Source organism: Ambystoma mexicanum, chromosome 8 (assembly GCF_040938575.1).
Source record: "Ambystoma mexicanum isolate Mex_15411 chromosome 8, UKY_AmexF1_1, whole genome shotgun sequence".
Lineage (NCBI taxonomy): Eukaryota > Metazoa > Chordata > Amphibia > Caudata > Ambystomatidae > Ambystoma > Ambystoma mexicanum.
In genome coordinates, this window is record NC_090929.1 from 1,732,758,624 (window position 1) to 1,732,779,062 (window position 20,439).

Below are 20,439 nucleotides of genomic sequence, written 5' to 3' on the forward strand. Positions count from 1 at the left end.
AGGATGAACATGTTTCCTTTCTGAGGCCTGGTATTTATATGCAATCCTTCTATCCCCGGGTGCTGGGCTTGTTCTAGAGGATGCTCATGTTTCCTTTCTGAGGCCTGGTATTTATAGGCAATCCTTCTATCCCCGGATGCTGGGCTTGTTCTAGAGGATACACATGTGTCCTTCTGAGGCCTGGTATTTATACACAATCCTTCTATCCCCGGATGCTGGGCTTGTTCTAGAGGATGAACATGTTTCCTTTCTGAGGCCTGGTATTTATATGAAATCCTTCTATCCCCGGATGCTGGGCTTGTTCTAGAGGATGAACATGTTTCCTTTCTGAGGCCTGGTATTTATAGGCAATCCTTCTATCCCCCGATGCTGGGCTGGTTCTAGAGGATGCTCATGTTTCCTTTCTGAGGCCTGGTATTTATATGCAATCCTTCTATCCCGGATGCTGGGCTTGTTCTAGAGGATGCACGTTTCCTTTATGAGGCCTGGTATTTACATGCAATCCTTCTATCCCTGGATGCTGGGCTTGTTCTAGAGGATGCTCATGTTTCCTTTCTGAGGCCTGGTATTTATAGGCAATCCTTCTATCCCGGATGCAGGGCTTATTCAAGAGGATGCTCATGTTTCCTTTCTGAGGCCTGGTATTTATAGGCAATCCTTCTATCCCGGATGATGGGCTTGTTCTAGAGGATGCTCATGTTTCCTTTCTGAGGCCTGGTATTTATAGGCAATTCTTCTATCCCGGATGATGGGCTTGTTCTAGAGGATGCTCATGTTTCCTTTCTGAGGCCTGGTATTTATAGGCAATCCTTCTATCCCGGATGATGGTCTTGTTCTAGAGGATGCTCATGTTTCCTTTCTGAGGCCTGGTATTTATAGGCAATCCTTCTATCCCGGATGATGGGCTTGTTCTAGAGGAGGCTCATGTTTCCTTTCTGGGGCCTGGTATTTATAGGCAATCCTTCTCTCCCGGATGATGGGCTTGTTCTAGAGGATGCTCATGTTTCCTTTCTGAGGCCTGGTATTTATAGGCAATCCTTCTATCCCGGATGATGGGCTTGTTCTAGAGGATGCTCATGTTTCTTTTCTGGGGCCTGGTATTTATATGCAATCCTTCTATCCCCGGATGCTGGGCTTGTTCTAGAGGATGCTCATGTTTCCTTTCTGAGGCCTGGTATTTATATGCAATCCTTCTATCCCCGGATGCTGGGCTTGTTCTAGAGGAAGCACATGTTACCTATCTGAGGCCTGGTATTTATAGGCAATCCTTCTATCCCGGATGATGGGCTTGTTCTAGAGGATGCTCATATTTATAGGCAATCCTTCTATCCCCGGATGCTGGGTTTGCTCTACAGGATACACGTTTCCTTTCTGAGGCCTGGTATTTACATGCAATCCTTCTATCCCCGGATGCTGGGCTTGTTCTTGAGGATGAACATGTTTCCTTTCTGAGGCCTGGTATTTATATGCAATCCTTCTATCCCCGGGTGCTGGGCTTGTTCTAGAGGATGCTCATGTTTCCTTTCTGAGGCCTGGTATTTATAGGCAATCCTTCTATCCCCGGATGCTGGGCTTGTTCTAGAGGATACACATGTGTCCTTCTGAGGCCTGGTATTTATACACAATCCTTCTATCCCCGGATGCTGGGCTTGTTCTAGAGGATGAACATGTTTCCTTTCTGAGGCCTGGTATTTATATGCAATCCTTCTATCCCCGGATGCTGGGCTTGTTCTAGAGGATGAACATGTTTCCTTTCTGAGGCCTGGTATTTATAGGCAATCCTTCTATCCCCCGATGCTGGGCTGGTTCTAGAGGATGCTCATGTTTCCTTTCTGAGGCCTGGTATTTATATGCAATCCTTCTATCCCGGATGCTGGGCTTGTTCTAGAGGATGCACGTTTCCTTTCTGAGGCCTGGTATTTACATGCAATCCTTCTATCCCCGGATGCTGGGCTTGTTCTAGAGGATGCTCATGTTTCCTTTCTGAGGCCTGGTATTTATAGGCAATCCTTCTATCCCGGATGCAGGGCTTATTCAAGAGGATGCTCATGTTTCCTTTCTGAGGCCTGGTATTTATAGGCAATCCTTCTATCCCGGATGATGGGCTTGTTCTAGAGGATGCTCATGTTTCCTTTCTGAGGCCTGGTATTTATAGGCAATTCTTCTATCCCGGATGATGGGCTTGTTCTAGAGGATGCTCATGTTTCCTTTCTGAGGCCTGGTATTTATAGGCAATCCTTCTATCCCGGATGATGGGCTTGTTCTAGAGGATGCTCATGTTTCCTTTCTGAGGCCTGGTATTTATAGGCAATCCTTCTACCCCGGATGATGGGCTTGTTCTAGAGGATGCTCATGTTTCCTTTCTGAGGCCTGGTATTTATATGCAATCATTCTATCCCCGGATGCTGGGCTTGTTCTAGAGGATGCACATGTTTCCTTTCTGAGGCCTGGTATTTATATGCAATCCTTCTATCCCCGGATGCTGGGCTTGTTCTAGAGGATGCACATGTTTCCTTTCTGAGGCCTGGTATTTATATGCAATCCTTATATCCCGGATGATGGGCTGGTTCTAGAGGATGCACATGTTTCCTTCTGAGGCCTGGTATTTATATGCAATCCTTCTATCCCCGGATGCTGGGCTTGTTCTAGAGGATGCTCATGTTTCCTTTCTGAGGCCTGGTATTTATATGCAATCCTTCTATCCCCGGATGCTGGGCTTGTTCTAGAGGATGCACATGTTCCCTTTCTGAGGCCTGGTATTTATATGCAATCCTTCTATCCCCGGGTGCTGGGCTTGTTCTAGAGGATGCTCATGTTTCCTTTCTGACGCCTGGTATTTATAGGCAATCCTTCTATCCCTGGATGCTGGGCTTGTTCTAGAGGATGCACGTTTCCTTTCTGAGGCCTGGTATTTACATGCAATCCTTCTATCCCCGGATGCTGGGCTTGTTCTAGAGGATGCACGTTTCCTTTCTGAGGCCTGGTATTTATATGCAATCCTTCTATCCCCGGATGCTGGGCTTGTTCTAGAGGATGCACATGTTTCCTTTCTGACGCCTGGTATTTATAGGCAATCCTTCTATCCCCGGGTGCTGGGCTTGTTCTAGAGGATGCTCATGTTTCCTTTCTGACGCCTGGTATTTATAGGCAATCCTTCTATCCCCGGGTGCTGGGCTTGTTCTAGAGGATGCTCATGTTTCCTTTCTGACGCCTGGTATTTATATGCAATCCTTCTATCCCCGGATGCTGGGCTTGTTCTAGAGGACGCACATGTTTCCTTTCTGAGGCCTGGTATTTATATGCAATCCTTCTATCCCGGATGATGGGCTGGTTCTAGAGGATGCACATGTTTCCTTCTGAGGCCTGGTATTTATATGCAATCCTTCTATCCCCGGATGCTGGGCTTGTTCTAGAGGATGCTCATGTTTCCTTTCTGACGCCTGGTATTTATAGGCAATCCTTCTATCCCTGGATGCTGGGCTTGTTCTAGAGGATGCTCATGTTTCCTTTCTGAGACCTGGTATTTACATGCAATCCTTCTATCCCCGGATGCTGGGCTTCTAGAGGATGCACATGTTTCCTTTCTGAGGCCTGGTATTTACATGCAATCCTTCTATCCCCGGATGCTGGGCTTGTACTACAGGATACACATTTCCTTTCTGAGGCCTGGTATTTATATGCAATCCTTCTATCCCGGATGATGGACTTGTTCTAGAGGATGCACATGTTTCCTCTCTGAAGCCTGGTATTTATAGGCAATCCTTCTATCCCCGGATGCTGGGCTTGTTCTAGAGGATGCTCATGTTTCCTTCTGACGCCTGGTATTTACATGCAATCCTTCTATCCCCGGATGCTGGGCTCATTCAAGAGGATTCACATGTTTCCTTTCTGAGGCCTGGTATTTATAGGCAATCCTTCTATCCCGGATGCTGGGCTGGTTCTAGAGGATGCTCATGTTTCCTTTCTGAGGCCTGGTATTTATATGCAATCCTTCTATCCTGGATGATGGGCTTGTTCTAGAGGATACACATGTGTCCTTCTGAGGCCTGGTATTTATATGCAGTCCTATCGCTGGATGCCGGGCTTCCTCAACGAGGAGGCACGTGTGTTATGAAGGGGTTTCATTGAACTATTATTTGGGATCAAAGGGTTTAATAGACTCAGGTGTTTCCAATTCCTGACATTGCGTTTCTCTTGCAGTGCAGAACAAGCCTATACAATCCTGGTCAGAATCATGAATTGCAAGTACTCCTCGCACATGGGAAGGAAACCACAAGCACCATGTTGTGCGAGTAGAGGGCCTATCCAGCAGTCTGCTATATTAGATGTTCTCCCACGAGGCCCAGCACCACGGGACCTTTGCTTGGGTACCCATTTTATTGTTTTGTGGATTGTATTCTACACACAGGACCTACTCCCAAGGCTCCCGCCTTGCGATATAAATGGGGTTATTGTGCACTGCTTGCATCACCATCTGTTAGAGAGGCACTGGAACCTAGGTCTCCTGTGACAAGCCCTTGCTCCTTTTTCCTGGGTCTTGTGGGGTTAATGTTCCCTCAACACCCACAAGCCATCACAAGCCATGCCTCATGGGGCAGGTGGTGGCAGCCACACCATGGCCATCCCTTATCACAAGCCCTGCCTCATGGGGCAGGTGGTGGCGGCCACACCATGGTCATCCCTTATCACAAGCCATGCCTCATGGGGCAGGTGGTGGCAGCCACACAATGGTCACACCATGGCCATCCCTTGTCACAAGCCATGCCTCATGGGGCAGGTGCTGGCAGCCACACCATGGCATCCCTTATCACAAGCCATGCCTCATGGGGCATGTGGCGGCAGCCACACAATGGTCATCCATTATCATAAGCCATGCCTCATGGGGCAGGTGGTGGCAGCTAGCCACACCATGGTTATCCCTTATCACAAGCCATGCCTCATGGCGCAGGTGGTGGCAGCCACACCATGGTCATCCCTTATCACAAGCCATGCCTCATGTGGCAGGTGGTGGCAACCAGCCACACCATGGTCATCCCTCATCACAAGCCATGCCTCATGGGGCAGGTGGTGGCAGCACACCATGGTCATCCCTTATCACAAGCCATGCCTCATGGGGCAGGTGGCGGCAGCCACACCATGGTCATCCTTTATCACAAGCCATGCCTCATGGGGCAGGTGGTGGCAGCCACACAATGGTCACACCATGGCCATCCCTTGTCACAAGCCATGCCTCATGGGGCAGGTGCTGGCAGCCACACCATGGCATCCCTTATCACAAGCCATGCCTCATGGGGCATGTGGCGGCAGCCACACAATGGTCATCCATTATCATAAGCCATGCCTCATGGGGCAGGTGGTGGCAGCTAGCCACACCATGGTTATCCCTTATCACAAGCCATGCCTCATGGCGCAGGTGGTGGCAGCCACACCATGGTCATCCCTTATCACAAGCCATGCCTCATGTGGCAGGTGGTGGCAACCAGCCACACCATGGTCATCCCTCATCACAAGCCATGCCTCATGGGGCAGGTGGTGGCAGCACACCATGGTCATCCCTTATCACAAGCCATGCCTCATGGGGCAGGTGGCGGCAGCCACACCATGGTCATCCTTTATCACAAGCCATGCCTCATGGGGCAGCCACACCATGGCCATCCCTTATCACAAGCTATGCCTCATGGGGCAGGTGGTGGCAGCCACACCATGTCCATCCCTTATGACAGGCCATGCCTCATGGGGCAGGTGGTGGCAGCCAGCCACACTATGGTCATCCCTTATCACAAGCCATGCCACATGGGGCAGGTGGTGGCAGCCACACCATGGTCATCCCTTATCACAAGCATTGGCTCATGGGGCAGGTGGTGGCAGCCAGCCACACCATGGTCATCACTTATCACAAGCCATGCCTCTTGGGGCAGGTGGTGGCAGCCAGCCACACCATGGTCATCCCTTATCACAAGCCATGCCTCATGGGGCAAGTGGTGGCAGTCACACCATGGCCATGCCTTATCACAAGCCATGCCTCATGGGGCAGGTGGTGGCAGCCACACCATGGTCATCCCTTATCAGAAAACATGCCTTATGGGGCAAGTGGTGGCAGCCACACCATGGTCATCCCTTATCACAAGCCATGCCTCATGGGGCAGGTGGTGGCAGCCAGCCACACCATGGTCATCCCTTATCACAAGCCATGCCTCATGGGGCAGGTGGTGGCAGCCACACCATGGTCATCCCTTATATCAAGCCATGCCTCATGGGGCAGGTGGCGGAAGCCACACTATGGTCATCCCTTATCACAAGCCATGCCTCATGGGGCAGGTGGCGGCGGCCACACCATGCCCATACCTTATCACAAGCCATGCTGCATGGGGCAGGTGGTGGCGGCCACACCATGGTCATCCCTTATCACAAGCCATGCCTCATGGGGCAGGTGGTGGCAGCCACACCATGGCCATCCCTTATCACAAGCCATGCCTCATGGGGCAGGTGGTGGCAGCCAGCCACACCATGGTCATCACTTATCACAAGCCATGCCTCATGGGGCAGGTGGTGGCAGCCAGCCACACCATGGTCATCCCTTATCACAAGCCATGCCTCATGGGGCAGGTGGTGGCAGTCACACCATGGCCATGCCTTATCACAAGCCATGCCTCATGGGGCAGGTGGTGGCAGTCACACCATGGCCATGCCTTATCACAAGCCATGCCTCATGGGGCAGGTGGTGGCAGCCACACCATGGTCATCCCTTATCAGAAAACATGCCTTATGGGGCAAGTGGTGGCAGCCACACCATGGTCATCCCTTGTCACAAGCCATGCCTCATGGGGCGGGTGGTGGCAGCCAGCCACACCATGGTCATCCCTTATCACAAGCTGTGCCTCATGGGGCAGGTGGTGGCAGCCACACCATGGTCATCCCTTATATCAAGCCATGCCTCATGGGGCAGGTGGCGGAAGCCACACCATGGTCATCCCTTATCACAAGCCATGCCTCATGGGGCAGGTGGCGGCGGCCACACCATGCCCATACCTTATCACAAGCCATGCTGCATGGGGCAGGTGGTGGCGGCCACACCATGGTCATCCCTTATCACAAGCCATGCCTCATGGGGCAGGTGGTGGCAGCCACACCATGGCCATCCCTTATCACAAGCCATGCCTCATGGGGCAGGTGGTGGCAGCCAGCCACACCATGGTCATCACTTATCACAAGCCATGCCTCATGGGGCAGGTGGTGGCAGCCAGCCACACCATGGTCATCCCTTATCACAAGCCATGCCTCATGGGGCAGCCTCATGGGGCAGGTGGTGGCGGCCACACCATGGTCATCCCTTATCACAAGCCATGCCTCATGGGGCAGGTGGTGGCAGCCACACCATGGCCATCCCTTATCACAAGCCATGCTGCATGGGGCAGGTGGTGGCAGCCACACCATGGCCATCCCTTATCAGAAGCCATGCCTCATGGGGCAGGTGGTGGCAGCCACACCATGGCCATCCCTTATCACAAGCCATGCCGCATGGGGCAGGTGGTGGCAGCCACACCATGGCCATCCCTTATCACAAGCCATGCCTCATGGGGCAGGTGGTGGCAGCCACACCATGGCCATGCCTTATCACAAGCCATGCCTCATGGGGCAGGTGGCGGGAGCCACACCATGGTCATCCCTTATCACAAGCCATGCCTCATGGGGCAGGTGGTGGCAGCCAGCCACACCATGGCCATGCCTTATCACAAGCCATGCCGCATGGGGCAGGTGGTGGCAGCCACACCATGGCCATCCCTTATCACAAGCCATGCCTCATGGGGCAGGTGGTGGCAGCCAGCCACACCATGGTCATCACTTATCACAAGCCATGCCTCATGGGGCAGGTGGTGGCAGCCAGCCACACCATGGTCATCCCTTATCACAAGCCATGCCTCATGGGGCAGGTGGTGGCAGTCACACCATGGCCATGCCTTATCACAAGCCATGCCTCATGGGGCAGGTGGTGGCAGTCACACCATGGCCATGCCTTATCAGAAAACATGCCTTATGGGGCAAGTGGTGGCAGCCACACCATGGTCATCCCTTGTCACAAGCCATGCCTCATGGGGCGGGTGGTGGCAGCCAGCCACACCATGGTCATCCCTTATCACAAGCCGTGCCTCATGGGGCAGGTGGTGGCAGCCACACCATGGTCATCCCTTATATCAAGCCATGCCTCATGGGGCAGGTGGCGGAAGCCACACCATGGTCATCCCTTATCACAAGCCATGCCTCATGGGGCAGGTGGCGGCGGCCACACCATGCCCATACCTTATCACAAGCCATGCCGCATGGGGCAGGTGGTGGCAGCCACACCATGGCCATCCCTTATCACAAGCCATGCCTCATGGGGCAGGTGGTGGCAGCCACACCATGGCCATCCCTTATCACAAGCCATGCCTCATGGGGCAGGTGGTGGCAGCCAGCCACACCATGGCCATCCCTTATCACAAGCCATGCCTCATGGGGCAGGTGGTGGCAGCCACACCATGGCCATGCCTTATCACAAGCCATGCCTCATGGGGCAGGTGGCGGGAGCCACACCATGGTCATCCCTTATCATAAGCCATGCCTCATGGGGCAGGTGGTGGCAGCCACACCATGGTCATCCCTTATCACAAGCCATGCCTCATGGGGCAGGTGGTGGCAGCCAGCCACACCATGGCCATGCCTTATCACAAGCCATGCCGCATGGGGCAGGTGGTGGCAGCCACACCGTGGCCATCCCTTATACACCCCGGTGGTCAGGTGGGTGACACCTTCACATTATATACTCTTATTGGAGTAATATATAAATAGGCAAACACATTTTACATCATCAAGTTCAAAATGGGGGGACAATGATTACAACAAAAAACTAGAGTGTGTGGAAACTTTAGCCAAGAAGAGTGTGTGGATGAAACAACTTGTATTAGATGAAACAGATGAAGTGTGATCTATTCACTCACAATGTCGCATAAGACCAACACTACCTTCCCCCAAATGTTTTTGACTTGTGATCGATAGATGGGTGTACACTACTAAAAGTGTGCTCGTCCGAGATTACAGAACCAATCAACTCAAATTAGGCTTTGGTCAGCTTGAGGTGAGAGTCGCGCCTTGTATAGGACATCTCTGAACAAAGCGTGAATCCTTCGATGTTTGTTCTAATCACCCACGTGATACGATGACGAGCATCTTCGTTGCCTCCCGGCTCTTTAATGTAAAACAAAAAAACACTGTAAACGCTCTAAACAGATGAAAAATGATCAGGTTGACCAGTGAAAAAGAAAACCATTTGGAAAGTCACATTCCCTAAATCCCACGGTCCACTTAAATACCTTTTGGTATCGATGAAGTCAACTACTTTATTGGGTTTATATCTTTCATACCTTAGTGGTTGGCTTCCAATAGATGTAGACCTATGGCACTCTTTTAATATTAAGTTCAATTGTGTTATGTAAATGTAATATAATGTTTGCTACCTGCCTTGCAGCTTTTTGATTTTATTGTGTAGAGCACAGACCTATTTATTTAATGTATTTATTTGCATCGCGCCATAGCCCGCGGGCATCAGGGCACCAGACCTAACTCGAGAGAAGCAGATCATTCACATAGTGTGGGTAGCCAGCGGTAGGGCTGGCATCTTTCCACAGAAGTGCAGTCCGGTGGATGAGGTCTGTGTGTGGTTGGCCACACCACTGGGATTAGCGCCTTGATCAGGTGCTGTTGAAATAGTCACTATTTGAGAGATTTGCAAAATTGGAGAATTGAACATAAAACTGAAATCAAGATGGCCACCCCGATACTTAAAGCAAATACATCGCCTCTGTTCCACGAAGCAGTTTACTCCAAAGTAAAGACAGGAAAAATAAATTGACTTAACACACACATAGAGGTACTAGTAACAATGTATTTGTAAAGTTGACACAGTGACGTATTCGCTGATGGTCAATATTTTATTCAGTTAATGAACACACTTGGGTCAGGATTACGTTTCACAATCTCAGCTTATCCAGGAACAATTTAATCAGGTAAAAGGTTTTGCTCACTATTTCTTCTTGGAATTTAGAGAGAACAGCTACTATATCATTACTCCCACAACACTTCATTTTTGACAGAAAAGCACAATTTAATTTCCAAATGTGCATGGGTTTTATTGCTTCAACTCAGTGAATACTTCTATTCACAAAATGTCTCCTTTTTTAAATACATGTACATATAATTTAATGGAACATTGCACATTCTTTCCAGGCACTTCACACCAAACCAATTTCTTTTAAAACTTTGCTTCAACAGTGGACATGCACCCTCCCTTATGCAAGTACCTCCCTATGCCGGGAACTACCTAGCAGGCTCCTATACCGACCCCACGCCAGAGAACTATCTAGCAAGCTCCTATGCCGACCCTAGGCCAGAGAACTATCTAGCAGGCTCCTATGCCGTCCTCAGGCCAGGGAACTATCTAGCAGGCTCCTATGCCGTCCCCAGGCCAGGGAACTATCTAGTAGGTTCCTATGCCGACCTTAGGCCAAGGAACTATCTAGCAGGCTCCTATGCCGACCCTAGGCCAGGGAACTATCTAGCAGGCTCCTATGCAGACCCCAGGCCAGGGAACTATCTAGCAGGGTCATATGCCGACCCTAGGCCAGGGAACTATCTAGCAGGCTCCTATGCCGACCCCAGGCCAGGGAACTATCTAGCAGGCGCCTATGCCGACCCCAGGCCAGGGAACTATCTAGCAGGCTCCTATGCCATCCCCAGGCCAGGGAACCATCCAGCAAGCTCCTATGCCGTCGCTATCTAGCAGGCTCCTATGCCATCCCCAGGCCAGGGAACTATCTAGCAGTCTCCTATGCTCACCCTAGGCCAGGGAACTATATAGCAGGCTCCTATGCCGACCCCAGGCCAGGGAACTATCTAGCAGGCTCCTATGCCGACCCCAGGGCAAGGAACTATCTTACAGGCTCCTATGCCGACCCCAGGCCAGGGAACTATCTAACAGGCTCGGACTGACCTATAGGGCATAGTCCCAGGGCTGAACCAAAAATGCAAAATGCTTGTGTGGGCCAGTTTTTTTGCTCAAGGTGGGCCAGTTTTTTTTGCTCAAGGTGGGCCAGTTTGATGAGTCACTATGCAGCTAATAGTTTTGACCAGTGTTGCTGAATACATATTCACATTTTATCAAAAAAAGAAAACCTTGGGTACTATTCAAACAGTGTCATAAAAGGAATGAATTCCCATTTGCAACTGTGGGCCACTTTTTCATTGGTGCCTGAGACAATGTTATGCTCCAGTTCGACCCTGCTATCTAGTAATCTTGCATGCTCCAATATAGATAGGTAATAGTGTGATACACTAGAGGGGGTCCTGAGGAGAACAGTGCTCCACTAGATATAGGCAATAGTGTAATACAATAGAGGGGGTTCCTGAGGAGAAGGGTGTTACACTAGAGATAGGCAATAGTGTAATACACTAGAGGGCATCCCGAGGAGAAAAATGCTCCACTAGAGATAGGCAATAATGTAATACAAGAGGGGATCCTGAGGAGAAGAGTGTTCCACTACAGATAGGCAATAGTGTAATACACTAGAGGGGATCCTGAGGAGAGCGTGTTCCACTAGAGATAAGCAATAGTGTACTACAATAGAGGGAATCCTGAGGAGAGCGTGTTCCACTAGAGATGGACACTAGGGTAATACACTAGAGGGGATCCTGTGAAGAAGAGTGTGTCCCTAGAAATCGGCAATAGTGTAATATACTAGAGGGGGTCCTGAGAGAAGAGTGTTCCGCTAGAGATAGGCAATAGTGTAATTCACTAGAGGGGACCCTGAGGAGTAGAGTGTGTCCCTAGAGATCGGCAATAGTGTAATATAATAGAGGGGGGTCCAGAGGAGAAGAGCATTTCACTAGAGATAGGCAATAGTGTAATACACTAGAGGGGGTCCTGAGGAGAAGAGCCTTCCACTAGAGATGGGCAACAGTGTAATTCACTAGAGGGGACCCTGAGGAGTAGAGTGTTCCACTAGAGATGGACACTAGTGTAATACACTAGAGGGGATCCTGTGAAGAAGAGTGTGTCCCTAGAGATCGGCAATAGTGTAATATAATAGAGGGGAGTCCAGAGGAGAAGAGCCTTCCACTAGAGATAGGCAATAGTGTAATACAATAGAGGGAATACTGAGGGGAAATGTGTTCCACTAGAAATAGGTAATAGTGTAATACACTAGAGGTTATCCCGAGGAGAAGAGGGTCTATAGTTATCGATTCAACCACTGAGTCTTTAAGCTTTTTCAAAATGTTGGAGCCCATTAATTTAGGCAAACAACGGGTATCTTTGGAATATTCCAGAAGGGATGCATTTCAAACAGCAGAGATTTAACCCATCATAATCAGCCACTATATGTGAGCCAAAGGAAACTGGGTGCAGCTGTGCAGGCAGGTTCTTCACAGTTTTAGTCGATTGCCAAACTCAGTCCCATTGAAGAATCACCGCCTCCTCTCTGAAGCTTCAATTGCAGAGGAGGTTTCACCACCTACGTGTCCATTCTCCTGGCGGATAGTATCATCCTGTTTACTGAAGTGTTTCCATATTAAGTAGACTGAAACGGATACTGATGTTTATGTTTGCTCTGGTGCCCAATGAGGTTACTTTTCTGACAGAAGCTTTTCCCACATTCAGTGCACATATGAGGTTTCTCACCTGTATGTGTTCTCTGGTGACGGGTTAGTGCTCCTTTCGCAGCAAACCCTTTCCCACATTCAGTGCACTCATGAGGTTTCTCACCTGTATGTGTTCTCTGGTGGGTAGTAAGAGCTCCCTTATGAACAAACCCTCTGCCACATTCAGTGCTCTCATGTGGTTTCTCACCTGTATGTGTTCTCTGGTGATGGGTTAGCGCTCCCTTCGCAGCAAACCCTTTCCCACATTCAGTGCACTCATGAGGATTCTCACCTGTATGTGTTCTCTGGTGGATAGCAAGAGTTCCCATAACAGCGAACCATTTCCCACATTCAGGTTACTCATGGGGTCTCTCACCTGTATGTGTTCTCTGGTGGCGAGTAAGAGTCCCCTTCTGAGCAAACCCTTTCCCACATTTAGGGCACTCATGGGGTCTCTCACCTGTATGTGTTCTCTGGTGGCGAGTAAGATCTCCCTTCAGAGAAAACCCTTTTCCACATTCAGTGCATTGATGAAGATTTTCACCTGTATGTGTTCTCTGGTGGGTAGTAAGAGCTCCCTTATGAACAAACCCTCTCCCACAGTCAGGGCACTCATGGGGTCTCTCACCTGTATGTGTTCTCTGGTGGTTAATAAGATTCCCCTTCTGAGCAAACCCTTTCCCACATTCAGTGCACTCATGAGGTTTCACACCTGTATGTGTTCTCAGGTGGATAGCAAGATTTCCCATAACAGCGAACCATTTCCCACATTCAGGGCACTCATGGGGTCTCTCACCTGTATGTGTTCTCTGGTGGATAGTAAGCGCTCCCTCATGAACAAACCCTCTCCCACATTCAGTGCACTCATGTGGTTTCTCACCTGTATGTGTTCTCAGGTGGATAGCAAGATTTCCCATAGCAGCAAACCATTTCCCACATTCAGGGCACTCATGGGGTCTCTCACCTGTATGTGTTCTCAGGTGGATAGTAAGCGCTCCCTTCTGAGCAAACCCTTTCCCACATTCAGGGCACTCGTGTGGTTTCTCACCTGTATGTGTTCTCTGGTGGATAGTGAGCGCTCCCTTCACAGAAAACCCTGTCCCACATTCAATGCACGCATGTGGTTTCCCACCTGTATGTGTTCTCTGGTGGATAGTGAGCGTTCCCTTACGAGCAAATTCTTTCCCACATGCAGTGCACTCATGAGGTTTCTCACCGGTATGTGTCATCTGGTGAATAGTGACCGCTCCCTTCCGAGCAAACGCTTTCCCACATTCAGTGCACACATGAGGTTTCTCACTTGTATGTGTTCTCTGGTGGATAGTAAGACTTCCCTTCTGAGAAAACCCTTTCCCACATTCACTGCACTCATGGGGTTTCTCGCCTGTATGTGTTCTCTGGTGGTTAACAAGAGCCCCCTTCTGAGCAAACCCTTTCCCACATTCAGGGCACTCATGTGGTTTTCCACCTGTATGTGTTCTCTGGTGGTTAATAAGATAGCCCTTCTGAGCAAACCCTTTACCACAGTCAATACACACATGAGGTTTCTGGCCTGTGTGTACTTGTTGGCAGATAAGTGTATCAGGCAAATGGACATTATTCTCAAATTCAGTGCACTGATGAGGATGTTTACCTATGTCCTCATGTGGGCAATAAGTTTGTTTTTGAGATGGCAACATTCTCGACATGGTAAGCACGTGTATGGTTTCTCACCAGTATATTTTGACAGGTACTTAATAAGAGGGCCTTTTCCACTGATCCTTTCATCAAATTCAGGGCACAGGTGAGCTTTCTGCCTGTAGATAATTTCTGGGGACAAACAAGCGTTTCCTCCGACTGAAGCTTTTAAAATATTCAGTGCATGGATACTGTTAGTAATTTGATTTTTACGGGAGTTTCCAAATAATTCTTTAAACAAACTAAACTTTCATTTAGAATGTATATAGACTAGCACAATAGGCACATCAAAAAGCCTTGTCTTACTGCACATAAAGCCCTGGTGCTATCATTCTCAAACCCTATTGTGTTAGTTAGTCTGGAATGCTGGTTTCAGGCTTTGAACTTCATAAGTCCACAGAATTTAACAATCACTGTCGTTGACTTTTCTGGGCCATCAATCACCTATTAAAGGAAAATGAGAAGTACGTTATTAGTTTCAACATGTTCACAATGACAGGCATCACATGTAACATGCAGAATGGCTCTCAGTAATAGTGAAATGGTTCTCAGTAATAGTGAAATGGTGCTCAGTAATAGAGATGTGCATTAGTTAATTACTCACATAGTAACGAGGCATCCTGACAGGCAAGTTAGAGGTGCACCAATGAGAACCTTAAATGTGATAGAGGTGATTTGCAGTAGGAATAGTGATTTGCAGTAGGAATAGTGCAATTTATAGTTATTTAGAACGTTTTAGCATCCAAGAGCGTAAGAGAAAAAAAACATTGTGGGTAACAAACATTTTAAGTGGCTATTTTAATCATCATTACACATGACTAAACTAGTGCATTAAAGCTCCCCATTTCCATACACACGATAAAGGCAGGCATTTGAGCCTAGGTCAGCAGTTATTCACCAATATGACACATTTGAGAACTCTATTGTGCAATTACTGATGACCTCATTTCATGTGGGCAAACACAAATCTATACCAGCACTATTGAGGAAACAAGGACTGAACTGAGATTGAAAGAAAAAGCACCAGTTTCTTCCCACAGTGTGAATGGCACAGGCCCTGCTAAACTGCATTTAAACATGGACTTTAAACAGATAATCTCGAAACACATCCCCCTTCCTTTAGGATTCACAGAAAGAACAAGCTTATGCCAGAGACCGATAGAATGAGGCAAAGTGTATGGGAGACTCCCCCCAACTTCCCTCTATTGTCCCATTTGACTTCCTAATTGTTTATACAAATGGCTTATTGCCATGTAATAAAGTTAATTGGCCCAAGGGGTACCACTTGTATTGCCCTGTACAAAATACCACAGGTTAAAACTCTGGAGGGGGACACACACGCACTCTTACTGTTAAGGGGTGTGTGCAAATGGTTCTGTCACTTGCCAGTGTCCCAAAGCCTGTCTTTTTGTGGATTCTGATAAATGGACCCTACTTTCAAGATCAGCATGCCCCTGCACCCCCTGTGCTGTGCCCAAAAATAGGTTCAATCTCAGCGTGCCACTGTACCCTCTGTGTTGTGCCCAAGAATACGTTCAATCTCAGCGTGCCCCTGAGCCCTCTGGGCTGTGCCCAAGAATAGGTTCAATCTCAGCGTGCCCCTGCGCCCTCTGTGCTGTGCCCAAGAATAGGTTCAATCTCAGCGTGCCCCTGTGCCCTCTGTGCTGTGACCAAGAACTCACTAAATGTTACCCTGAGAACTGCTCTCATCACATCTCTAGTATCTAGTGGGGATGGTGCCCCATCATTGCTAATATCCAACAACTTGGAAGGGAAGACAACGCAGAGCAACAGGGGTTCAAAACCCGGTGCCGCGCTTATAAACTGGACTCCAGCATGAAGAGCAATATACAAACCCATTTTAAAGTTCGTTCAATGTACTACCAAAATGAAAGAAGCTTTCTCACATACTCATTTCAAACACAACTGAATACATTACTTCCAACAGGCAATCTGTTAATTTAATATCTGTCAATTCTTGGGGGTTTAGGGATCCTATGATTGGAAAGGAGGCAAGTTTTAACCCCAGATGCTTGTTTTGCAGAGGTCATCCTGCCAACACAGATTCACAACTATTCCTCCTCTCCAGTTTCACCCGGTGTCTAAAGGGAAGCAGTATTTAAGCTTTGATGTCATTTCTGGAGCCTTCTCTGCAGGCACCGTCCATCTCTATCAGAAGAGCCCAATGAAAGCCTTACTACTTGCTAGTCCACTGTGGCCGGTGGTGTCCTGAGGGCAATCTCATGCTCAAGGCTTGGGCAGTGTTGCCATGTTAACCTATTGAGACTTGCTCGCTAGTCCAATGTGGCCGGTGGTGCCCTGGGAATGATCTCATGCTTGAGGCTCATATCTTGCTGGCCGAATTTACTACTAAAGAGCTCTTTAAGATCCTTAAAGAACTTGAGCCTCCCGTAGCCCCATTAGACCAGTGTATCACAGATTCCGCCTGGAGCACCAACACCCAGAAAGCGCTTCTTGATAAAATATCAACATTACAATCTAAAATGAACATTAAAAAATGTAGTTTAGTCCCAGATCCTGTACTCAACTCTGCATTTAACACCACAACTTCACCACATCCTGCCAAACCATTCAGCTTCTCGCCGCTTTCCACTTGAGAAGTAGAGAACATTATTAAAAAGGTGAAACCTTCCAACTGTCATGGTGACTCCTGCCCAGCACCTATCATTAAGGAGGCGGCCCACGAGCTTGCCCCCTTTATCACTACCTTCATAAACGCTTCCTTTAAATCTAGGATTGTCCCGGACAACCTCAAGGATGCCTGGGTTATCCCCTTAATCATAAAACCTACCCTTGAGCCTAATAACCCGGAAATTACAGACCCATTACCACAATGCCCTTCCTCCTAAAAATTCTGGACAGGGCAGCCTATTTACACATTCAGGTTTACCTTAAATCGAACAAACTCCATGGCCACCGTCAATTGGGCTTCCGTCCTAGACACGGAACAGAAACTTCCCTTATTGACCATAAAAACACAAATTGAGGATTTAAAAGATAAAGGCAAGCTGGCCCTACTTCTATTGCTTGACCTATCGGCAGCTTTCGATTTGGTCAACCACCAAATTTTGTGCCAACATCTTAAAACTGCTGCCCACTTCTGAGACGAAGCCACCGCCTGGATCTGATCATTCTTGGCAAACAAAACCATGCGTGTCTTTTCACCGACCGCTTCTGCTGAACCATCACCAGTCCTGTGTGGGGTCCCACAAGGATCTTGTGTCTCCCTGACACTATACAATGTATTTACAAAACCCCTCTTCGATATTCTCGACTATCTGGGTGTCACCTATACCAATTATGCTGATGACACCCAGATACTCATCCCTATCACTGGTAACCGTGCTATTGACTCTAAAGCACTTAACGATGTTTGCTCTGTCATCCAGGCCTGGATGGCACATCATGGACTGTGTCTAAATGATGAAAAAACAGAGCTACTCACCCTAGGTTCACATACTAGACTCAGTAAACTGCACCTCGCCTTCAAATCCTTCATTATTGACGGGAATAGCATTAACGTTTCTAATGATGCAAAAACACTAGGTATCTATCTTGATTCTACCCTGTCACTCACAAGACAAACTAATGCTGTGGTATCAGTATCGGCCTACACTTGCAAGCTTATAACAGCATGAAGACCTTTCCTAACGGACCCAACTGCATCATCCTCGCCAGAACCCTTGTTATGGCAAACATTGATTATTGTAATGCCCTATATTTAGGGACCAGCCAAAGAAATAGCAATAATCTCCAGGTCACCCAGAACAATGCTATAAGGGTAGCTCTCAACATCCCTAGGAAACTTCCTATCTCCGACACACGACGTAGTCTACACTAGCTCCCTGTTGCCTAAAAAATATCACTCAAAACTCTTGCTTTGACTCACAAATCCCAAGCTTACCAGGCACCCATCTATCTTACCAACCGCTTCACTGCCCACACTCCTAGCAGACCCTCAAGATCTGCTCAAGCCCACTCATTGTCTATTCCCAGATTGAAGCTCCAGAAGCCAGGGAGCTCCAGCTTCCCAGTCCTTGCCGCCAAAATCTCGAACACATTACCTCCTACACTCCGAGCTGAACCTTCTTACCATGCGTTTAAGAATAAAGTCAAAACTTGGCTCATCGACCAGGACCACACTACGTCATTTACGTAAACTTGCCGCTCTTCTACAACCATCTCTCTTTACCTCCTGTAATTATACTTTCCTACGTTAGTAACTGCGCCTCTGTTATAAATATGTTACTCACTCTAGTTAATATTGCCTCTTTGTAAGGTATGTACTCCTTGCTGCATTTTGTCATTGATGTACATCACTGTTATTATATGTACCTTTCCTTGTAACCATTGTACCTTCCTTAAGAAATGCGCCCAGATGCCTTTGTGCCAGGTGCGCAATACAAATAAACAAATGCTACCCTTTCCTCTCAGAATGGCTGGTGGCAGTGGTTTTAAAACAAACTACCATGATTTTTCCCGACCGCTAACTGTTCGTAGCTCCGGTAGCATTAAATCGCGGGAGCCATGTTTTTCAAGATGGCGTCTGAGCCTCCTTTGTTTAAAAAGATCCCAGTCTTTTTTTCACCATTTATTTGTGGAAAAGTCCTTCTAGAGTTTGTCTCTGTGCGCCAATCCAGGTTTGGTCCATTCGTTCATTCGCCTTTGGCAGGCTTAAGGAATGAAGACCGCCTCTGGCGCCGGATGGGCAGGAAGTGAGGGAGGTGCCCGAAATTCCCTGTGCTTAGTCTGCTAGGAGATCCAAGTGTACTCTGTGGTGATTGGCTGGCTGACTGTCTGGCAAGGACCGCCACCCTGCTGGGCGAGTGACAGCTAGGCTGGAATGAATGGGAGAGAACTGAATAAAAGGCGAGTCTCTTGGCTTGGAAGGCAGAGTCGACCACTGGAACAAAAGAACCGAAGCCGAGCTTGAAGAGGACGGCTGCTGCAACTCCTGGACCGTTGGTTTGCCCGGTGAAGCCCTGCTGCAGGTCCGAATCGCCAAGTTCACCTCGGCAGAGAAGCCCCTGCAAGGACGACTTCTTCCTTTGAGTTGGTGGAATCAATCAACTCGACACGAAGCCACCTGGATACTCATCTTGGAGCCGATTGCATTTTCATCAGAGTGCTGCAGGAAACTGTCTAGCCATGGAGAGAGACACCAGTTTGTGTGCTTGACTTACAGCTACCGGAATTGAAGTTTTGTGAAGCTTTTTGACTGTTCAAGTGCAGTGCAGGAGTCCCCCGAAGTCCTCCTTCTTGTCCCCACGACTGAGGCCCAGGAGCAGCGAGATCTGCCAGGAACAGAAGTCATCAACTGACTTTTTCTTCATTTGTAAGGTACTGTAAAACCAGACTGAGAGTACTTACCTCTCGCGGTTAAAGTGCTTGAAACTTTCCCAACGCACACACCTAATCAGGTTGTGATCCAACATATGATTTTTCTTGCTACAAACTATTCCTTAGAACTTTTGCAGGCACTTTTCTATTTAGCTACCAGAACTGCTTTATCCTATCCAAGACTTTAGCACATTGACTTTGGCCTAGCCTATTGAATTGAATGTTCTGGTGAACTCTAAATATTTGCACTATCTGAGAATAATTGTAGCCTTTTACCAAATGGTACTGCTCTTTGATTCTGCTGTACCGCCGCCTTTGGATTGAATCCGTTATATAACCGCTCTTGAACATCGCCTTCAGATTTCCGTGATATACTTACCATACGTCTGGGACCATACTCCATTCCTGGTACAATCCATCTTGGATTTTGGGCCTTGAAAACGACCATTTGGGTCGAAGCGCGTGTCGGCTGTACAGAAACCAATTAAAACAATCTTTGTGTCTATGCTAGATTTGCACTTTGTGAATATAGCTACATAATTATTTTGAATCTATTTCATACCTGTTTGCTTTGCGTGTTTGACTGCATTCCCATACTAATTGTAACTTCTAATTGACTTTGAGCCTTGGAAGGGTAGGCTCTGTGGGACTGCGCACGCAGCATGCCTGGGTCCCAACCCATAACTAAAGGTGGATAACCTAGTGCACAGGCACCTTTTTTCAAACCCCTCC

At 48.3% G+C, this 20,439-nt stretch overlaps 1 protein-coding gene across 1 annotated transcript in view; it reads right to left on the reverse strand.

Moving 5' to 3' along the window:
* Positions 1 to 9,905: 9,905 nt before the first annotated feature.
* Positions 9,906 to 20,439, reverse strand: part of LOC138473489 (uncharacterized) — a 226,070-nt gene continuing 215,536 nt past the window's right edge. Inside the window, 1 exon segment of the mRNA XM_069612131.1 lies at positions 9,906 to 14,377. Within this exon segment, the coding sequence (XP_069468232.1) occupies positions 12,600 to 14,377 (1,778 nt within the window). The 3' untranslated portion in view covers positions 9,906 to 12,599.